The sequence below is a fragment of the Nerophis lumbriciformis genome, linkage group LG28 (genome assembly GCF_033978685.3).
Source record: "Nerophis lumbriciformis linkage group LG28, RoL_Nlum_v2.1, whole genome shotgun sequence".
NCBI classification, from domain to species: Eukaryota; Metazoa; Chordata; class Actinopteri; order Syngnathiformes; family Syngnathidae; genus Nerophis; species Nerophis lumbriciformis.
The window spans coordinates 20992352-21016140 of NC_084575.2; the positions used below are offsets into that span (position 1 = coordinate 20992352).

The window sequence follows — 23789 nt, forward strand, 5'->3', positions numbered from 1 at the left end:
GCCCCTCTTTCTCGGTAGTCTTAATTCACATTTAAAAGCAAAAATAACGCTGTGCAAAGGGAGCCATCGTTGGAAAAAGGCCAAACAATAAATATAGTTTGGATACACAGGCTTTGAAAGGGTATATAGAGAAATTAAGTACAAACCCCGTTTCCACATGAGTTGGGAAATTGTGTTAGATGTAAATATAAACGGAATACAATGATTTGCAAATCATTTTCAACCCATATTCAGTTGAATATGCTACAAAGACAACATATTGATGTTCAAACTGATAAACATTTTTTTTTTTTGCAAATAATCATTAACTTTAGAATTTGATGCCAGCAACACGTGACAAAGAAGTTGGGAAAGGTGGCAATAAATACTGATAAAGTTGAGGAATGCTCACCAAACACTTATTTGGAACATCCCGCAGGTGAACAGGCAAATTGGGAACAGGTGGGTGCCATGATTGTGTATAAAAGTAGATTCCATGAAATGCTCAGTCATTCACAGACAAGGATGGGGCCAGGGTCACCACTTTGTCAACAAATGCGTGAGCAAATTGTTTAACAGTTTAAGAAAAACCTTTCTCAACCAGCTATTGCAAGGAATTTAGGGATTTCACCATCTACGGTCCGTAATATCATCAAAAGGTTCAGAGAATCTGGAGAAATCACTGCACGTAAGCAGCTAAGCCCGTGACCTTCGATCCCTCAGGCTGTACTGCATCAACAAGTGACATCGGTGTGTAAAGGATATCACCACATGGGCTCAGGAACACTTCAGAAACCCACTGTCAGTAACTACAGTTGGTCGCTACATCTGTAAGTGCAAGTTAAAACTCTCCTATGCAAGGCGAAAACTGTTGATCAACAACACCCAGAAACGCCGTCGGCTTCGCTGGGCCTGAGCTCATCTAAGATGGACTGATACAAAGTGGAAAAGTGTTCTGTGGTCTGACAAGTCCACATTTCAAATTGTTTTTGGAAACTGTGGACGTCGTGTCCTCCGGACCAAAGAGGAAAAGAACCATCCGGATTGTTATAGACGCAAAGTTGAAAAGCCAGCATTTGTGATGGTACGGGGGTGTATTAGTGCCCAAGACATGGGTAACTTACACATCTGTGAAGGCGCCATTAATGCTGAAAGGTACATACAGGTTTTGGAGCAACATATGTTGCCACCCAAGCAACGTTACCATGGACGCCCCTGCTTATTTCAGCAAGACAATGCCAAGCCACGTGTTACATCAACGTGGCTTCATAGTAAAAGAGTGCAGGTCCTAGACTGGCCTGTCTGTAGTCCAAACCTGTCTCCCATTGAAAATGTGTGGCGCATTATGAAGCCTAAAATACCACAACGGAGACCCCCGGACTGTTGAACAACTTAATGCTGTACATCAAGCAAGAATGGGAAATAATTCCACCTGAGAAGCTTAAAAAATGTGTCTCCTCAGTTCCCAAACGTTTACTGAGTGTTGTTAAAAGGAAAGGCCATGTAACACAGTGGTGAACATGCCCTTTCCCAACTACTTTGGCACGTGTTACAGCCATGAAATTCTAAGTTATTATTTGCAAAAAAAAAAAAAGTTTATGAGTTTGAACATCAAATATCTTGTCTTTGTAGTGCATTTAATTGAATATGGGTTGAAAATTATTTGCAAATCATTGTATTCCGTTTATATTTACATCTAACACAATTTCCCAACTTATATGGAAACGGGGTTTGTATATTGATCACGGTTAAGACAAAGTGACGGCGACATTGTCACCGCTGTTTTCCGTCTCGCAGTCTTTATCCGACGGCGCAGAGGCCAGGGTGTCTCGCGGATTGTTTGGTCCACCGTTTGCCGCCTGTACCGCGATTTTGCCTGGCAGGTCTGCCGTCGACTCAGCCTCGGGTTCTTGCTGTGGAGCTGTGGCTGGGGAAAAAAAAAAAAAAACACGATAAATTGGGAATGAGTTTGCAATTATTGATCACAGAGGTCCTTGTTGCATGCTCACCTGACTGAGTGCAGGACTTCATGTGTTCTGGCCAGTGGGCCTGCTGACAGGGGTAGTCACAGTAGCTGGTGTTCCAGCAGCAGTAGAAGATGGCCTCTTTTCGGCAGTTTGCGCACCATTGTTTCTTCTTGGTTTCATCCACCGCTTGTTGCTTCTCCAGCTCCATCTGCTTCTTCACCTCCGTCACCAGTCGCTCTCTTTCCTGCTCCAGACTTTGCCTCATCTCAGCCATTGTAAGCTCTGGACAAAATACAGATGGACATTTTTTATTTTATTTTTTTTACACAGAATATTTGCTGCACAGGCTCAATCGCTGACAAGAGCTGTGTTAAAAAAGTATGATTATTTTTGGAGAATAACAAAATATTAGGGATGTCCGATAATATCGGACTGCCGATATTATCGGCTGATAAATGCTTTAAAATGTAATATCGGAAATTATCAGTATCTGTTTCAAAAAGTAAAATGTATGACTTTTTAAAACGCCGCTGTGTACACGGACGTAGGGAGAAGTACAGAGCGCCGATAAACCTTAAAAGGCACTGCCTTTGCGTGCCGGCCCAATCACATAATATCTACGGCTTTTCACACACACAAGTGAATGCCAACATACTTGGTCAACAGCCAAACATGTCATACTGAGGGTGGCCGTATAAACAACTTTAACACTGTTACAAATATGCGCCACACCGTGAACCCACACCAAACAAGAATGACAAACACATTTCGGGAGAACATCCGCACCGTAACACAACATAAACACAACAGAACAAATACCCAGAACGCCTTGCAGCACTAACTCTTCCAGGACGCTCTCCCCCCCCCCCCCACCTCAACCCTGCCCACCTCAACCTCCTCATGCTCTCTCAGGGAGAGCATGTCCCAAATTCCAAGCTGCTGTTTTGAGGCATGTTAAAAAAATAATGCACTTTGTGACTTCAATAATAAATATGGCAGTGCCATGTTGGCATTTTTTTCCATAACTTCAGTTGATTTATTTTGTAAAACCTTGTTACATTGTTTAATGCATCCAGCGGGGCCTCACAACAAAATTAGGCATAATAATGTGTGGTATCGGTAATTAAGAGTTGGACAATATCGGATATCGGCAAAAAAGCCATTAACGGACATCTCTACAAAATATTCCAGTTCTGTGGTCAGATGAAACAAAAATGTAGCTGTTTGGCCACAATACCCAGCAATATGTTTGGAGGAGAAAAAGTGAGGCCTTTAATCCCAGGAACACCATTCCCACCGTCAAGCATGGTGGTAGTAGTATTATGCTCTGAGCCTGTTTTGCTGCCAAATGAAACTGGTGCTTTAAATGGGACAATGAAAAAGGAGGATTACCTCCAAATTCTTCAGGACAACCTAAAATCATCAGCTCGGAGGTTGGGTCTTGGGCGCAGTTGGGTGTTCCAACAGGACAATGACCCCAAACACACGTCAAAAGTGGTAAAGAAATGGCTAAATCAGGGTAGAATTAAGGTTTTAGAATGGCCTTCCCAAAGTCCTGACTTAAACATGTGGACAATGCTGAAGAAACAAGTCCATGTCAGAAAACCAACAAATTTAGCTGAACTGCACCAATTTTGTCAAGAGCAGTGGTCAAAAATTCAACCAGAAGCTTGTGGATGGCTACCAAAAGCGCCTTGTTGCAGTGAAACTTGCCAAGGGACATGTAACCAAATATTAACATTGCTGTATGTATACTTTTGACCCAGCAGATTTGCTCACATTTTCAGTAGACCCATAATCAATTCATAAAACAACCAAACTTCATGAATGTTTTGTGTGACCAACAAGTATGTGCTCCAATCACTCTGTCACAAAAAAAATAAAGAGTTGTAGAAATGATTGGAAACTCAAGACAGCCATGACATTATGTTCTTTACAACATCGCGACTGTACCTCAGGGATCAATACTAGGACCCAATTTGTTCAATATCTATATAAATGACATTTGTAAAGTTACAAAAGATTTAAAGTTAGTATTATTCCCGTATGATGCAACAGCGTTTTGTTTAGGGGAGAACACACAGAAGATAATACAAATAATAACAGAAGAAATGAATAAATTGAAAACATGGTTTGACTAAAACAGACTATCCCTAAACCTCAGTAAAACTAAAATAATGCTATTCCGTAGCAGTAGAAGGGAAAGAGAAACACAAATAGACGGAATAGAAATTGAAAGAGTAAATGAAACCAAATTTCTAGATATAATGATTGATTGTAGAATTAACTAGAAATCTCATGTAAAAAATATACATCATAAAGTAGCAAGAAACATGTCAATAATGAATAAAGCAAAACATGTTCTAGAGCAGGGGTCGGCAACCCAAAATGTTGAAAGAGCCATATTGGACCAAAAATACAAAAAAAAATCTGTATGGAGCCGCAAAAAATTAAAAGCCATATTACATACAGATAGTGTGTCATGGGATATAAATTGAATTAAGAGGACTTAAAGGAAACTAAATGACCTCAAATATAGCTACAAATGAGGCATTATGATGCAATATGTACATATAGCTAGCCTAAATAGCATGTTAGCATCGATTAGCTTGCAGTCATGCAGTGACCAAATATGTCTGATTAGCACTCCACACAAGTCAATAACATCAACAAAACTCACCTTTCATGCACAACCTTAAAAGTTTGGTGGACAAAATGAGACAGAAAAAGAAGTGGCATAAAACACGTCCTAGAAAGTCGGAGAAAGTTATACAAATTGTAAACAAACTACGGTGAGTTCAAGGACCGCCAAAATTAGTAGGACAAAACGGCGCTCGCCAAATACTCGAATCAGTGAAGCATGTTTAATATAAACAGTGTGCTTTATAACAATTAGGGAGGTTTGTGTCATGTTTGTCCTCCTACAGAAACCATATTAAAACAAAAAATAGATTTTTTTGTCCTCATCTTTTTCCATTTTTCATACATTTCTGAAAAAGCTCCAGAGAGCCACTAGGGCGGCGCTAAAGAGCTGCATGGGGCTCTAGAGCCGCGGGTTGCCGACCCCTGTTCTTGACCAAAAATCACTTCATATTCTCTACTGCTCGCTAGTGTTAGCATATCTGAGTTATTGTGCAGTAATATGGGGAAATAACTACAAAAGTACACTTCATTCATTAACGGTGTGACAAAAAAGATCAGTTAGAATAATATATAATGTTGGATATAGAGAACATACAAACCCTTTATTTATTGAATCAAAAATACTGAAATTCCATGTTATAGTGAATTTGCAAACAGCTAAAATTGTACAAAAAACACACTACAATCTGCTACCCAAGAATATACAACAATTCTTCTCAACAAAAGAGGAGAACTATAATCTTAGAGAATTTTTTTATTTAAAACATTTACACGTACAACACTTAAGACGTTCAGTATATCAGTATGTGGAATTAAATTATGGAATGCATTAAGCAAAGAAATCAAACAATGTACTAATATGATCCACTTCAAGAAACTCTTCAAACTTAAAGTGTTTACAAAGTACAAAGAAGAAGAACCATGATAAACATTCTGAATTTATCTCATCCATTCATTCATTCTCAAAATAATCTTACTCATCTCATCATATGAAATATAACTTACTTCACCAATTATTTATTTATTCATTTTTATTATGGAGTATATTGTGAATAAATTGAGAACAGGAAGTGAACAAAGGTTTTAGCAACTGTTATGTAAAATAAAAGGGGTAGAATTAAATAAGCTCTGCTTCTTCCTACTCCTTTTCGAACATGTTGAATAGAGAATCTGGAAATTGTGATGCATCATGTTGTATGCATGCATGTTCCAAATAAACTCAAACTCAAACAATATACTCCATTAGTAATAACATTAAAAATAAATAAATAAATAACAATTAGTGAAGTAAGTTATATTTCATATGGTGAGATAAATAAGATTATCTAGAAAATGAATGGATGGATGAAATACATTTAGAATGTTTGTTTTGTATGTTTTTATTTGAAGGACAATGTGCAGTTACATTAAGAAGAGCGCCATGCTATTTTCCATCTGTAGTCCTTTTATGGTGCATCTAACAACCCCAATTAAATTACACAGGATTGAAAATACACAACAATATTGAAATGACATAATGATAAACAATTTAAAATACAAGTGCAATACATAGAGGGTTTATCATGGTTTTTCTTTGTACTTTGTAAACACTTTAAGTTTGAAAAATGTAATGAAGTGGATCGTATTAGTACATTGTTTGATTCCTTTGTTTAATCCATTCCATAATTTAATTCCACATACTGATATATAATGAAGGTCTTAAGTGTTGTACGTGCGTACAAATGCTTTAAATTGCATTTTCCTCTTAAGATTATATCCATCCTCTTTTGTTGAGATGAATTGTTGTATATTCTTGGGTAGCAGATTGTAGTTTGCTTTGTGCATCATTTTAGCTGCAAATTCACTTTGTCGTGGAATTTCAGCATAATGAAATGAATGAATGAATGAAATAAGTTTATTTCGGTTATATAATCAACCATTTTGTGTGATCAGTTTAACAGTACAGGTTATACATATTTAACAATCATACACATACACACACAAAATAAAATACAATAAAAAGAATGACCGAAAAAGGAATAAGCTGAAGCCAAGGCTTATATTTGCCTATCCTGTACATTCACTGAAAATTAGATTACCTGGAACATCAACGTTAAAAAAAATCAGTGGAATGAAAGTAATTGTTACTATATTTTATAATTTTCTATTATTTCACCTTTCAAGGTTTTCTCAAACCTTAACAAAGAAGTACATGTCTTCAACTTATCACTGAGCTTGTTCCACCATTTAACTCCTAAAACTGAAATACATTTGTATTTTATATTCGTTCTTACTTTTCATATTTCAAAAATCAATATCCCCGTAAATTATAGTTTTCTCCTCTTAATTGAAATAACCTAAGAATACAAGCTGGAATGCTGTTGTTCTTTACTCCAAACATAATTTCCATTGTTTTTAAAAACACAATATCTGAAAATTTTAACACATTAGAACAGTGGTTCTCAACCTTTTTTCAGTGATGTACCCCCTGTGAACATTTTTTTAATTCAAGTACCCCCTAATCAGAGCAAAGCATTTTTGGTTGAAAAAAAGAGATAAAGAAGTAAAATACAGCACTATGTCATCAGTTTCTGATTTATTAAATTGTATAACAGTGCAAAATATTGCTAATTTGTAGTGGTCTTTCTTGAACTATTTGGAAGAAAAGATATAAAAATAACTAAAAACTTGTTGAAAAATAAACAAGTGATTCAATTATAAATAAAGATTTCTACACATAGAAGTAATCATCAACTTAAAGTGCCCTCTTTGGGGATTGTAATAGAGATCCATCTGGATTCATGAACTTAATTCTAAACATTTCTTCACAAAAAAGAAATCTTTAACATCAATATTTATGGAACATGTCCACAAAAAATCTAGCTGTCAACACTGAATATTGCATTTCTTTTCACAGTTCTTTTTGACAGACATTTTAGTGAGAAACCCAAGCTTGTGCTTCACTGAGTTTATGAATTTACATTCATAATTTGTTGAAGTATTATTCAATAAATATATTTATAAAGGATTTTTAAATTGTTGCTATTTTTAGAATATTTAAAAAAAATCTCACGTACCCCTTGGCATACCTTCAAGTACCCCCAGGGGTACGCGTACCCCCATTTGAGAACCACTGCATTAGAACTTATAAATAATGGATTGGTCGTTTCATAGTAGCACGCTTTGTGTTTTATTCTAATGACCCTTTTTTGAAGTTTAATTATTGGGTCTATGTTTGTTTTATAAACATTTCCCCAAACTTCAACACAATATGTTAATTATGGACGAATAAAAGAATAATATAACATATGCAGGCATTTCTCATTCAGCATGTCTTACTTTATAAAGAATAGCAGTGGATATTTTTCTCTTTATATATTCAATATGCGGTTTCCAGCATAATTTATGATCAATTATTATTCCCAAGAATTTAGTTTCATATACTCTATCAATTTTCACTTGATTTAATTTTAATTTAGCTTCACAATTTGTCCTTGCACCACTAAACACCATACATTTAGTTTTCTTATCATTTAATGATAACTTATTAATATCAAACCATTTTTTTAGCTGAATCAACTCAAGCTCTATTATCCTCAACACTTCCTTCAAGTCTTCTCCTGAACAATATACATTTGTATCATCTGCAATAATAATGAAGATAATGGAATTAGTATGTGGAATGTTCTCTATATCCAACATGATGTATTATTCTAACTGATGACTGTAGTAGGGTCGGTAATTCCACGTTCCAGTACTTAGTCTTTATTTCTCATTGAAATGTATTGTTTTCTAATTATACTAAACTGTATATAATTAAACCAGGTCCATGTTTTGCAGATGTATTATGAAGGACAATAGCACCCCCTAGTGGGCTCATGACTATTGCGACTGCGCACATGAACGTCAGTGACGTCAGTCCGCTGCTGGCGTCCCTGTGGTAGGTGAATTTCCTACAGGCTTTCCCAATATAGTTCGTAAAATATTGTTTTGCAAATATAAATGTCATTTCGGTTCACTTCATAACATTCGTTGAGCTTACATGAGTCATATTTTCCACTTTTTGAAATGTTTTGTTAACTCGTGCACTTTATTTTGTCGAGTGTTTTGCGTGTGACGAGGATTGTAGCCTTTTGGCTAACAAGAGCTAACAATGTCTTGTCCTGTTTTGTTCCCCGATAGATGTTGGAGGCTGGGAAAAGGTAACATTACCAGGTACCCTTCATTTTTTATTGTTTTACACGTTTATAAATAGGAGACATAAGTCTTCACCGTGACATCGTCGGTAGTGATGTGCGGTATAATACTGCAATATCGACATCGCCGATACCAGATATTAGGTGTGTGTGTAAAATTTAAAACAAATATTAATTTAAACCAGGGGTATTAAACTCGTTTCAGGGTTTGTACGGGTGCTTGAAAACCTTGAAAATGCTTGGATTTTAATTAGAGATGTCCGGTAATATCGGCCAGCCGATATTATCGGCCGATAAATGCTTTAAAATGTAATATCGGAAATTATCGGTATAGTTTTTTTTTTATTAACAGTATCGGGTTGTTTTTTTATTTTTATTTTATTTTTTTTATTAAATCAACATAAAAAACACAAGATACACTTACAATTAGTGCACCAACCCAAAAAACCTCCCTCCTCCTCATTCACACTCATTCACACAAAAGGGTTGTTTCTTTCTGTTATTAATATTCTGGTTCCTACATTATATATCAATATACCGTATTTTCCGCACTATTAGCCGCACCTAAAAACCACAAATTTTCTCAAAAGCTGACAGTGCGCCTTTTAACCCGGTGCGCTTTATATATGGATAAATATTAAGATTCATTTTCATAAAGTTTCGGTCTCGTAACTACGGTAAACAGCCGCCATCTTTTTTCCCCGTAGAAGAAGCGCGCGGTGCATGCTGGGATATGTGACGTTTCATTTCCATTTGTGTGTTTATGTAAAGACCCCAAAATGGCACCTATTAAGTGTGTTGTCTGTCTAATTATAAATAATGCAGACGAGGCGTGTTAACTGAGTTCTCAACGTTTACTCACAGCGTGCTCATAACCACATTCTAACTCCCAGCATACAACGCTTCTCAGGGCTACCGCGCATGCGCGTCACTATCGTTGCATGCTGGGTAGTGTAGTTGTTATATTTGCTAGCTCATAACATCACATTAAGAGACACGCTTACGCGCTTAATTCAATACTCGCCGTCATTCCGGGTGGATTGACAAAAGACCTCCAGCCGCTAGATATTGGTGTCAACAGGGCATTCGAAGCTAGACTGCTAACTGCGTGGGAACAGTGGATGACAGAAGGCGAACACACCTTCACTAAGACAGGGAGGCAGCGCCAGACGACGCCAACATCACCTTCACTAAGACAGGGAGACAGCGCACGACATACGCCAACATCTGCCAGTGGATCGTAAATGCCTGGGCAGATATTTCGGTCACAACTGTGGTCCGAGCTTTCCGGAAGGCAGGATTCACAGAACTGCTGGACAACAGCGACACTGACTCCGATGACTTCGACAAGACGGAACCGGCCATTTTGGATCCCACATTTGCCCAACTTTTCAATTCGGACACCGAAGACGAAGAATTCGAAGGATTTACGAATGAAGAATAACTTCAGAAAGTGAGCGCTATGTTTATTTTGTGTGTTGTGACATTAACGTTCGAGCAACATTATGTTGCTATTGCTCTGCACTATTTTGAATTTTACTATGTTTGTGATTGCACATTTGCTTACATTTTGGGACAGAGTTGTTAGAACGCTGGTTTTTAATATATTATTAAAGTTTGACTGACCTATCTGACTGTTTTTTTGACATTCCCTTTAGCGCAGCGTAGGCGCAGCTTATAGTCCGGGGCGGCTTATAGGTGGACAAAGTTTTGAAATATGCCATTCATTGAAGGTGCGGCTAATAACCCGGGGCGGCTTATAGTGCTGAAAATACGGTATATCAATACAGTCTGCAAGGGATACAGTCCGTAAGCACACATGATTGTGCGTGCTGCTGGTCCACTAATAGTACTAACCTTTAACAGTTAATTTTACTCATTTTTATTAATTACTAGTTTCTATGTAACTGTTTTTATATTGTTTTACTGTCTTTTTTTTAATTCAAGAAAATGTTTTCAATTTATTTATCTTATTTTATAATTTTAAAAAAAAGGACCTTATCTTCACCATACCACGACTGTATATATCGGTATCGGTTGATATCGGTAATTAAGAGTTGGACAATATCGGAATATCGGATATCGGCAAAAAAGCCATTATCGGACATCCCTAATTTTAATGTTTTGTTTTCAACATACTTGCCAACCTTGAGACCTCCGAATTCGGGAGATGGGGGGTGGGGGAGGTTGGTGTATATATTCTTAAGTATTAATTTTATATATATATATATATATATATATATATATATATATATATATATATATATATATATATATATATAATCAGTTAATGAATGAGTATATCTGTTCGGCCACCGTGTTCAATGGAGAAGTCTGATCTACAAAACTAGCGGGCAGCATACCCCTTCCCCTTCGAGCTGTCCTGGATGAACTGAAATTATTTTTTTCCAATCATTTTGGAACTTGCAAGCGTACTTCTTCTTACTCGTCGTCGCCATGTCTCTCCTTCGTTCTTCTGCTTCTTCTCTGTTATGTTTTTGGACATTACCACTTGCCGTAGTTTTGAAGCAATGCATGATGGGAATCCGGATGTTGTGTGTCAGTGCATTAATGTGCCGGCTGGAATAAACACACGCTGAGAAATAGCTCCGTGCCTGCCTACTTTATGGGTTATAGATAAACCTATGGATAACGGAGACATATATAATAGTCTCCTTTTCAAAGTTTGAAAAATGCTTGAATTTTGGGTGAAGTGCTTGTAAATGCTTGGAAATGTTCATCATATTTCTAGGCAGTCTGACTCAATAGGCTAATTATAAAATGGGGGGAAAAAATGGTTTCCTTAAAAATAAAAGCTACACGCTTGATCTGTTGGCTTATGCACAAGCCCTTACATTAGGTTGTTGTCAAGAGGACAATGGTGCATCGGTCCATCATGCCGGTAGGTTGTCGCTTTAAAGAACATTGGATGGAAAATGACAAATACAAACTTTGGATAAAATGTGGATCAAGTCCATGTGTAGCCTGCTGCACAGTATGAAATCCAGCTTTTCGCAATAGGAGTCATATGAAAGGTAAGCCGGAGAGATTACTAGCCCTACGAGTTAACTAACGTTAGCTAAAGTTATGTTTTCTAACCTTTTGGTACATGCTAGACCTAAACTGTGAGATCAGCGCTAAATTACATGTTAATTACAGACAGTTATTACGAGCTGTGAAAGGAAAAAAGAGAGCGTTTGTCAATGATAAATTATAATGTTAAGAACTTCCCTCAACTAAAAATCGATTTTTTATCATAGCAACAGTTATAAGGCTAGATATGCTTAATGAAAGGTGACTGAGGTGTTGTGAAACAAACAAAATATTTTCCTTTAATTTATTATCCTTATATTAATGTGGAACAGTTTTGTTAATAAATGAGTGAAATTGACATTTTGAGGGTGCGTGTATTCATATCACATTATGTAGTTTACAAGCACAAATACGGTGTGAATCAATCCGCGCCGTTCAATGTCATTGAGTGCTGTAAGTAAGAAAAAGAACAAGAAATTTGAAAAACCACACCAATGGAGACATGTTCGCAAACACCAATGACATTGAATAGTCTACAGAAACACTGCTTCACTTTCCCCATTCAATTAATGATAACTGCTGGTTCAATGTTAGGCTTAGGTTTTAGCAGATTTTCCGTATTTTTCCTACAGACAGCATTTAGTGACCTCAAACAACAAGGCTATGAATTGATTCACACTGGTTTTCGCCTTTTGAAGGGTACTGGAAAAACTGGAAAATTGATCTTGAAAGTCCTTAAAAAGTGCTTGAATTTGGCCATGGAAAAGGTGTACGAACCCTGTCTTCACCGTGACATCGACGGGAGTGATGTGCGGGTTAATACTGAAATATCGATACCGCCGATACCAGACCTTAGGTATGTGTGTAATTTTTTTTTAAATGTATCCTTTTAAACCAGGGGTATCAAACTTGTTTACATTGAACTCGTTTACATTGAATACTGTAAGACTTTTCTTTCAAGTCAACAGTTACTAAACACTTTCAAATGGTAAATTGCATGTTATTCCTTGATTACATTTATACATTACATTAGTCTGGCAAATGGTAAGCAGTGACCCAAATTATGGACATTTTTAAAACTCAAATATTTTATATTTAATGAAAATTCATGAAAGTGCAGTTTAAATTTGAGGTAGTTTAAAATAATGTGTACCAAAACAAAAATAAGTTTAATGGTCATCTCTGGAAAAAAACGTTTTTATCAACAAACTCAAAAATAATTTGAATAAAAATGTCAGTAGTTTTTTTTTGTACTTACTGCATGCTATATGTCTATAGAGTTCAATCAAAGAAACACAAACAAAACATGTGATTCCGATTAACTTTGTGTTAATGGCTGTCTATTGGTGTTGGCCCTGCGATGAGGTAGCGACTTGTCCAGGGTGTACCCTGCCTTCCGCCCGAGTGCGGCTGGAATAGGCTCCAGCCCACCTTCAGCACTGAAAGGAACAAGCCGTGAAAAATGGATGGATAAATGGAACTTTATAGGTAAATTTAATTTTCCCAGTCTGGACCAATACTTCAGTCACATATAGACATTCTGTGCCTGCGAGTTTTCGAGTTTTTCCCCACCTAACACGAGTTGCCTGCAAAAGTGAGACACTGTCTCCAGCAAGGTGCATTTGAATGAAGTAGCTGCTCCTTTAAAATGTTGCATCAAGTACCGTTGTATCAATAGTGGAGATCAGTGAAGAACATTAAACCTCATGAATCTGTCAATGTTGGTGCTGATTCATAAAATGCATACCAAGATTGTGCTTCATCTCTGCCAACTCCTGCTGATGTAGCCACTGTAATTTTTCAATTTCAATTCTCAGTCGTCTCATCTGAAAACAAGAATAGATTTGACTAAGCAAATGCATGTACTCAAACAAACTGTGCAAGATTGTGCAAACACCTACCTCAGTCAGAGTGTTTCCTGAAGAGCTCTTTGAAAGGTCACTGTAGATTTCAGTCACTGTACCTTTGATTGCATCCATTATCTGGAAAAGACAAAACAAAATCACTCGTCCGGAAGTCTTCTTGCTCTTGCTGCTCGCCGCCGCTGTTTCATTGCCGCTGTTTCGCCGCTCAAAAAGCTAAGTGCTTTCTTTCTATCTGTGTGTTTTACAATTTTGTTTATTCCTTCTCCAACATATTTAGTAGTCTTATCAAACTTAGAAAGCACCCACTCTCTGTTTCACTGCCGCACTTTCAACTCACTAACTGCTAAGCTAGCGAAACTAGTGCCGGTCCGAAGCTACTGTGCGGCGAAGGCAGCTAGCACTCGACTCGGTGAAAGAAACAACAGAGTCTGGTTGCCCCGCTGCTGTTACTTGTGCCTGCTGCTGCATTTTAAAGCTAAGTGCTATTTTTCTATCTGTGTGCTTCTAATTGTTTTACACATTTCTTTAAATCCTTCGCCGACACATTTAGTAGTCTTATCAAATTTACAAGGCATCCATTCTCTGTTTCACCGCCTCACTTTCAGCTTGGTAGTTGCTAAGATAGCAAAGCTAAGCTAGTCCCAATCCAATGAATGAACCGGTTGAGACGCATAATAGATTTAGCCCTTAAGCTAGTCCTACACCCGAGTCTGCCGGACACCACACCTTAGCCATAGGGCACTCGTATCACCCAGAAAAACAGTTTAGTAAACCAGCCATAATTAAGTGTATTCCAGGGGCTCGAGCACCCGACAATGAACCTAATGTTAGGGAAATTACTTGCAACAGTCCTAGTAAACACGTACGACAGGCTAATCGCACCACTAGTTACAAGAACATAGTTGTACACTTCGGCTCCAATCACACTTGGATGAGACAGTCAGAGATTACAAAGAGGAACATAGCAAGGACTTGTAATCTTGCTAGAAAGATGTCTTGGCATCGAGTAGTTGTCTCGGGCCCCCTACCTGCGAGAGGCAATTATGAGAGGTATAGCAGATGTAGTCTCGCTTATCAAGTGGCTGGCTAGTATTTGTAGAGAACAGGGATTAACGTTAATTGATAATTGGCCCACTTTCTGGGACAAACTGGGCTTGCTGAGGAGGGACGGTCTTCACCCTAACCAAAAAGGTGCCATCACTATCTAGAAACGCAGATTACTGGTTGAGTCACACTTGACTAAACTAGAGCAAGCTCAGACACAGGCAATTACAGTGCCTGTCAGCCCGGGTGAGGAGTCAGTTAAGCCAGAACTAACCAGCGCCAGGTTGGAAATTTCCTGGACACATAGCATTACTCATAGAATAATACATCCATCCATCCATCCATCCATCTTCTTCCGCTTATCCGAGGTCGGGTCGCGGGGGCAGCAGCCTAAGCAGGGAAGCCCAGACTTCCCTCTCCCCAGCCACTTCGTCCAGCTCTTCCTGTGGGACCCCGAGGCGTTCCCAGGCGAGCCGGGAGACATAGTCTTCCCAACGTGTCCTGGGTCTTCCCCGCGGCCTCCTACCGGTCGGACGTGCCCTAAACACCTCCCTAGGGAGGCGTTCGGGTGGCATCCTGACCAGATGCCCGAACCACCTCATCTGGCTCCTCTCGATGTGGAGGAGCAGCGGCTTTACTTTGAGCTCCCCCCGGATGGCAGAGCTTCTCACCCTATCTCTAAGGGAGAGCCCCGCCACCCGGCGGAGGAAACTCATTTCGGCCGCTTGTACCCGTGATCTTGTCCTTTCGGTCATAACCCAAAGCTCATGACCATAGGTGAGGATGGGAACGTAGATCGACCGGTAAATTGAGAGCTTTGCCTTTCCGGCTCAGCTCCTTCTTCACCACAACGGATCGATACAGCGTCCGCATTACTGAAGACGCCGCACCGATCCGCCTGTCGATCTCACGATCCACTCTTCCCTCACTCGTGAACAAGACTCCGAGGTACTTGAACTCCTCCACTTGGGGCAAGATCTCCTCCCCAACCCGAAGATGGCACTCCACCCTTTTCCGGGCGAGAACCATGGACTCGGACTTGGAGGTGCTGATTCTCATCCCAGTCGCTTCACACTCGGCTGCGAACCGATCCAGTGAGAGCTGAAGATCCTGGCCAGATGAAGCCATCAGGACCACATCATCTGCAAAAAGCAGAGACCTAATCCTGCAGCCACCAAACCAGATCCCCTCAACACCTTGACTGCGCCTAGAAATTATGTCCATAAAAGTTATGAACAGAATCGGTGACAAAGGGCAGCCTTGGCGGAGTCCAACCCTCACTGGAAACGTGTCCGACTTACTGCCGGCAATGCGGACCAAGCTCTGGCACTGAGCATACAGGGAGCGGACTGCCACAATCAGACAGTCTGATACCCCATACTCTCCGAGCACTCCCCACAGGACTTCCCGAGGGACACGGTCGAATGCCTTCTCCAAGTCCACAAAACATATGTAGACTGGTTGGGCAAACTCCCATGCACCCTCAAGGACCCTGCCGAGAGTATAGAGCTGGTCCACAGTTCCACGACCAGGACGAAAACCACACTGTTCCTCCTGAATCCGAGGTTCGACTATCCGGCGTAGCCTCCTCTCCAGTACACCTGAATAGACCTTACCAGGAAGGCTGAGGAGTGTGATCCCACGATAGTTAGAGCACACCCTCCGGTTCCCCTTCTTAAAGAGAGGAACCACCACCCCGGTCTGCCAATCCAGAGGTACCGCCCCCGATGTCCACGCGATGCTGCAGAGTCTTGTCAACCAAGACAGCCCCACAGCATCCAGAGCCTTAAGGAACTCCGGGCGGGTCTCATCTACCCCTGGGGCCTTGCCACCGAGGAGCTTTTTAACTACCTCAGCAACCTCAGCCCCAGAAATAGGAGAGCCCACCACAGACTCCCCAGGCACTGCTTCCTCATAAGAAGATGTGTTGGTGGGATTGAGGAGGTCTTCGAAGTATTCCCTCCACCGATCCACAACATCCGCAGTCGAGGTCAGCAGAACACCATCCCCGCCATACACGGTGTTGATAGTGCACTGCTTCCCCTTCCTGAGGCGGCGGATGGTGGTCCAGAATTGCTTCGAAGCCGTCCGGAAGTCGTTTTCCATGGCTTCCCCGAACTCCTCCCATGTCCGAGTTTTTGCCTCTGCGACCGCTGAAGCCGCACACCGCTTGGCCTGTCGGTACCTGTCCGCTGCCTCAGGAGTCCTATGAGCCAAAAGAACCCGATAGGACTCCTTCTTCAGCTTGACGGCATCCCTCACCGCCGGTGTCCACCAAAGGGTTCTAGGATTACCGCCACAACAAGCACCAACTACCTTGCGGCCACAGCTCCAATCAGCCGCCTCGACAATAGAGGCGCGGAACATAGTCCATTCGGACTCAATGTCCAGCACCTCCCTCGTGACATGTTCAAAGTTCTTCCGGAGGTGGGAATTGAAACTCTCTCTGACAGGAGACTCTGCCAGACGTTCCCAGCAAACCCTCACAATGCGTTTGGGCCTGCCAGGTCTGTCCGGCATCCTCCCCCACCATCGCAGCCAACTCACCACCAGGTGGTGATCGGTAGAAAGCTCCGCCCCTCTCTTCACCCGAGTGTCCAAAACATGAGGCCGCAAATCCGATGACACAACTACAAAGTCGATCATGGAACTGCGGCCTAGGGTGTCCTGGTGCCAAGTGCACATATGGACACCCTTATGCTTGAACATGGTGTTCGTTATGGACAATCTGTGACGGGCACAAAAGTCCAATAACAAAACACCGCTCGGGTTCAGATCCGGGCAGCCATTCTTCCCAATCACGCCTCTCCAGGTTTCACTGTCGTTGCCAACATGAGCATTGAAGTCCCCCAGTAGCACGAGGGAATCACCCGGGGGAGCACTCTCAAGTACTCCCTCGAGTGAATCCAAAAAGGGTGGGTACTCTGAGCTGCGGTTTGGCGCGTAAGCGCAAACCACAGTCAGGACCCGTTCCCCCACCCGAAGGCGGAGGGAAGCTACCCTCTCGTCCACCGGGTTGAACTCCAACGTACAGGCTCTGAGCCGGGGGGAAACAAGAATTTCCACCCCAGCCCGTCGCCTCTCACTGCCGGCAACGCCAGAGTGGAAGAGAGTCCAGCCCCTCTCGAGAGAACTGGTTCCAGAGCCCTTGCTGTGCGTCGAAGTGAGTCCGACTATATCTAGCCGGAACTTCTCCACTTCGCGCACTAGCTCAGGCTCCTTCCCCCCCAGCGAGGTGACGTTCCACGTCCCAAGAGCTAGCTTCTGTAGCCGAGGATCGGACCGCCAAGTGCCCTGCCTTCGGCTGTCGCCCAGCTCACATCGCACCCGACCTCTATGACCCCTGCTATGGGTGGTGAGCCCATTGGAGGGGGGACCCACGTTGCCTCTTCGGGCTGTGCCCGGCCGGGCCCCATGGGGTCAGGCCCGGCCACCAGGCGCTCGCCATCGTGCCCCACCTCCGGGCCAATACATGACTCACATAATGTTTTTGCTGTAGGGACTGTGCCAGAGTTAGACATGCATTCTACATAGGTGGCAAAATATTAAGCGTTAAATCTACCGCAGCACCAAGCAAATACTCTCAAGATCACCGCCATATCAATTCCTAGATGTGATCAAAATTATTTAAGGCGCACCACAAGAAATAGACGTAACATTATTAATATCAGTACTACGAATACCATTAACGAAAATGCCTCAAAACAGCCCACTACCAATAATATGGGATTTTTGAACATCTGATCATTGCCTCCCAAAGCGCCATTAGTTAATGAGGTCATGAGAGACAACAATTTTAACGTCATTGGTCTCAGTGAGACTTGGCTAAAAAAGATGAAATGTTTCTACTTAACAAAGCATCTCCTCCTAAGTATATGAGTACACATATTGCCCGTTCCCTTAAAAGGGGTGGAGGGGTTGCACTAATATCCAATGAAAACCTTAACCTGAGCCCTAACCTAAAAAATCATTTGAAATGCTTACTATGAGGTCTGTCACACCGCTACCTCTCCATCTGGCTCTTATCTATCGTCCCCCCTGGGCCTTATTAAGACTTTATGAGCGAATTTTCAGAGTTTGTTGCTGATCTATTGACGCACGCAGATAATATAATTTTAATGGGGGATTTTAATATCCATATGAATACCCCGTCAGACCCTCCGTGTATGGCGCTCCAGACTATAGTTGATAGATGTGGTCTTACACAAACAATAAATGAACCCACGAATAGCAACGGTAATACGATAGATCTAGTCCTTGTCAAGGGTGTCACCATCTCTAAAGTTAAGGTACTCCCGCCGTACACTAAAGTACTCTACCTCATAAAATTCGAAGTTCTGACTCATTGTCAACTAACTACTAATAAGCAATGCTTTAGCAGCCGCCACATTAATGATACGACTCTTGCTGGCCTATTTGCCTCAGTATTGGCACTATTTCCAAATGATGTGGGCTCCATCAGTAACCTCAATTACAACTTTAACAAAGTCCTGCACAACAGCAATGATAATTTAGCACCGCTAAAGCTTAAAAAGGCCCCTAAAAGGCATAACCCTTGTTTCACAGAAGAAACATATCTCCTAAACTATCATGTAAAAAACTGGAACACAAATGGCGTGCGACTAAACTTGAGGTTTTCCTTAGTTTAATAATTTATAAATACGCTCTTACCACAGCTAAAACTAATTACAACTCAAATCTCATCCGCCTCAATAAAAACGATCCTAAATATTTGTTTAATACAGTAGTGTCGCTATCCCAAAAAGAGACTTCTCCCAGCAGCTCCACCCACTCGGCTGATGACTTTATGCAATTCTTTACTAAGAAAATTGAACTAATTAGAAAGAAGATTAAAGATAGCGCGTCCCAGCTCCAATTGGGTTTTATTAACGCAGATACGAATGAATGTATGACGGATATTGAGCTCCAAAATAATCTCTCTCTTTTTGAAGAAATAACATTACAAGAACTCCTGCGACTAGTAAATGGGGAAAAACAGACAATATGTTTACTTGACCCACTTCCTGTGAAACTTATCAAGGAGCTGTTTGTATTATAAGAACCGTCAGTGATTAATATTATTAACTTATCACTTTCCTCTGGTACTGTTTCCCTAGCATTCAAAACAGCGGTTATTCACCCTCTGTTCAAAAGACCTAACCTCGATTCTGACCTCATGGTAAAGTACTGGCCAGTGTCTCACCTTCCCTTTATCTTGAAAATCCTCGAAAAAATTGTTGCACAGCAGCTAAGTGAACCCTTAGCATCTATCATAATAAAACAAAACTCACGACAGGAGGAAACAGCGTCCACATGAAGAATATCAATTCCAAACAAAGTCTCGACCAAGAATGGTGGCTCACACTCAACTTAAATGGTCTTAATCACCAACAGAAAACAGGTGAGGGGAAAAGTGCTTGAAGGCATGTGTAATCGGGCAAGTCCTACAATTGTATTACATTTTTGAATGCCTCTGGACATTGCATTTAATGTTTTTTAATGCCATTTAAGGCTTTAATTTTCCCAAAATCCATGTAATGACTTAATGCTTTTTAATGCCCCGCCGAAACCCTGTAATATTGCTTACTTTGTTTGTGTACTTGGCAATATCCGCTGCTACATCTGCTGAGGCTGTCGAGATATATTGCTCGCTTTCGACCGATGTCGATGAAGATGATGTTGCTAAGGCGGCACTACTTGACACCAGGGTGACTGCTGTTGTAGTCAATGATGTGTCCTTCACATGGACAGCTGTCGGGAATAAGAAAATGTTGCATTTGTAACAATCAATTTGATTTGGGCCGTATTCAATTTAGGATGTTATGTACCTTTAATTGCCTGTCTGGTCTGATAACGTGTGCTTTGTGAAGAGGCTGAAGACGAAGACACTAAGCCGTTGTCGGACGCTTGAGTCTGGCCTTGTCTGGGCGACGACGCTTGAATTTGTGGGGGCGCTACAGGCTGCTGGCTCTGTTGCTGACGCGCGGTCAACTTCTGCGAGGGGCTCTGGAGCTTGACAGTGGAATTCCACACTGCATTGGGATTCTGCGCCGCAGGCGCAGCAGTCTCTCTTGGCAGCAGAGGGCGCTGTTTTTTCAATGTCGGGGCGGTGGATAATGAGGAGGAAGAGGAAGAAGAGGGTGGGGTTGCAGGGGCACTGGAGACAGTGGCAAGGCTAATATTTGCTGGAGTGAAGGAGATCATGGTGACTGGAATGGCCATGGGGGACTGCGAGGAAACACTGGAGGGTGTGGAAGGGGTTGTGCTGTTTTGAGATGGGAGTGTCGTGGGAGTCAGGGATTTACCTTCAGAAGAAATACAATAGATTTGTTATGTGCATTTTTGACATCTCACCAATAAAGACCGCTCACCTTCTGGTTTACTGGCAGATGACTCTTTAACGGTGTCTTTCCTGCGTCTTCTCTTATTCTTAGTCCCTTGTTCCTCCCCGAGGTCAATGACCAGCTCCCTCTCTGAATCGGAATCCTCCAAAGGCACACGTTGCTTCACCTCTTCTTGCACCTGACTCTTCTCCCGAGACACAGGCGACGTTGCAGGAGATTTGGTCTTCTCTGGACTATCTTTCTCTGTGCTTACTTTGTCTTCAGTCTGAACTTCTAATGGTGTCGCACTAGCATCCGCTGCTGCAGAGTCCGATACGATAGAAACATCGGGTTTGTCCACATGGCCTGGAGATGGTTGGTCTTTGTCCATAGTCTCCTTTTGGAGTTCTTCAGCTGGCGAAGGATCTTTGGGGTCTTTGACCTTTTGCCCCTCATCACTGGCATACTCACTGTCGCTCAATTCTGATTTATCAGAGTCGTCAGAGTCACTGGGTTCTACACCTTTGTACACATCAGCAGAGATTTCGTTGATGCCTGAAAAGCAAAAGGGAGAGCCACCAATCAGGAGTAATAAAACGAGATGTTGTGTAACATTTAGTGCTGTCAGTTAATTAGAATGTGCAATTAGTACATTTTTTATTCACACCTAAAAAAATGCTAAGAAAAGCCCTCAACTTGAGGAATTTTCCTTTAAAATTAATGACATCATAATTGACAAAGAAGAAAATTGCTTTACAAAGTAATTTATTGTTTTTTACAGACTTAAAAAGAAGCAGTCCGTTTTATTTCCGAAAATAAAACATCAGGACCATACAAAATGTTGAAGTCAACACATCAAAAAACTGTTAGAACAATTGAATGTTGAAATTAAAATTAAAACAACATTCGGTAACACTTTACAATAAGTGGACACTATTAAGTATTAATAAAGCATTATACTAAATTCATGATTTATAAAGCAGATTCATAATGCAGTTTATAAACAATGTTATACATATGACCATTATAATATATCTGAATACTGTATGTGTAAGTGTGTGTATAAATGCCTAGAGAGATAACTAAATGTCTTATTTACATACACTTTCTAAATGGTCAAATATTGACAATTCCTAATTATATTGTATGAATGCTGAATCAATCATGTATAAAATATAAGAATGCAACCATTAATAGTTTTATAGATGAGCCTAATACACTCATGAGTAAATCATTTATAGTTGTTTATAAACTGCATACTAAGGAGAATTTGTCGTAAATATGCTTTACAAGTTATGAATTCAGTATTTACTCATGCTTTATTAATGCTTAATAGTGTGTACTTACTAAGTGTTACCAAATGTTTTAATTTTAAATTTAACATTCAATACTTACTCAGAAAATTCCCTATGTAAGTGTTTTCTGATTTTAAATATAATGTAGACATCATTGTACATGTAATATATCTCTATATTGAAGCACATATTGTCACGGCTGGTTATGTTGGGTTTTGTTAGTGTTCTTCTGTGTTTAGTGCTTGTTCCTGTCCTGCGCTCTTATTTTGTTGGCACTTCCTGTTGTGTTGGTGTTTTTTCATAACTGCTTTTCACATGCCTTCAAGCACTTCCCTTCACCTGTTTTCTGTTTGTGATTAAGGCTTATTTAAATTGAGTGTGAGCCACCATTCTTTGTCGGGACATTGTTTGTTTGTTGAGACTAGCTGATTTTCCACATGGAAACAGAACTTCTGGATTCGTCTCCTCGATTCCAGTTTATGTAAGACCTTTTGCTTTACTGCCCTGTATAGTCTTCCTCCCGGCTAAGGTAGCCAATCTGTTCTTTTTTATCTTATTTTACCTGTTGCAGTATTTTTCGCGCTGCAATATTTTGTTCTTTTTTATGCACCGTAGTTTTTTTTGTTATCTACTTAAATGTTGCTCTTAATCCCTGTTTTGAGCAATAAATACCCCTTTTTACTTCACGCGCCAACCTCGTTCATCTGCATACCTAAAATCACTACAACAGCCGGCGTCTCCCATGACGCACAGTTCATCACCGCATGACAGAATGTCCCAACAAAGAATGTTGGCTCACATTCAATTTAAATAGTCTTAATCACAAACAGAAAACAGGTGAGGGGAAAAGTGCTTGCAGGCATGTGTAAAGTAGTTATGAAAAAACACCAACACAACAGGAAGTGCCACCAAAATAAGAGCGCAGGACAGGAAAAAGCACTAAACACAGAAGAACACTTAACAAAACCCAACATAAAGGCACAGCCTGGTGCAACCAGCCGTGACACATATGTGTTAAAACAGTGTAAAGTAATATTAATGCGTGTCAAAAGACACCCAGAAGTGAAATAATTTCTCTATAATAATATAGAGTGATGCAAATCATCTACTCTATGCTAAAAACATTTAAACTTATACAAACCATTAACACACTTGATAGGTTTAAGTTCATTATGAATATTTTACACTACTCGTTACATATAATTCAGCCTATCCCCACTATTTAAAGTCGCTAACATCACCAGCCAAGTTTTGTTACAGAGGAAAACCTTTTAATTGCTGTGGCTACTTAGTAACTTTGTGTTGCATGGCGGTAGTATTGTTGCTATCGGTCAAACACAAGAAGAAGGCTAGTTAACTCGTAGACATACAGCGAGAGCAATGTTAGAGATTAAGAATTAGATTAACACGATTAAAAAACAACGCCCTAAACATAATTATATAATCGTAATTTACGCAAAAATTT

At 40.5% G+C, this 23789-nt stretch overlaps 1 protein-coding gene across 6 annotated transcripts in view; it reads right to left on the reverse strand.

The window, feature by feature from the left end:
- Positions 1 to 282: 282 nt before the first annotated feature.
- The window catches only part of zmynd8 (zinc finger, MYND-type containing 8), a 63002-nt gene continuing 39495 nt past the window's right edge, over positions 283 to 23789 (reverse strand). For all 6 annotated transcript variants that reach the window (XM_061923847.2, XM_061923846.2, XM_061923845.2 and 3 more), the window contains 7 exons: positions 21078 to 21584; positions 20535 to 21011; positions 20294 to 20457; positions 13699 to 13779; positions 13545 to 13623; positions 1989 to 2228; positions 283 to 1906 (listed from right to left, as the gene is read on the reverse strand). In XM_061923847.2, coding sequence (XP_061779831.2) covers positions 1728 to 1906; positions 1989 to 2228; positions 13545 to 13623; positions 13699 to 13779; positions 20294 to 20457; positions 20535 to 21011; positions 21078 to 21584 — 1727 coding nt within the window. In that variant the 3' untranslated portion in view covers positions 283 to 1727. The remainder of the gene's footprint in view (positions 1907 to 1988; positions 2229 to 13544; positions 13624 to 13698; positions 13780 to 20293; positions 20458 to 20534; positions 21012 to 21077; positions 21585 to 23789) is intronic.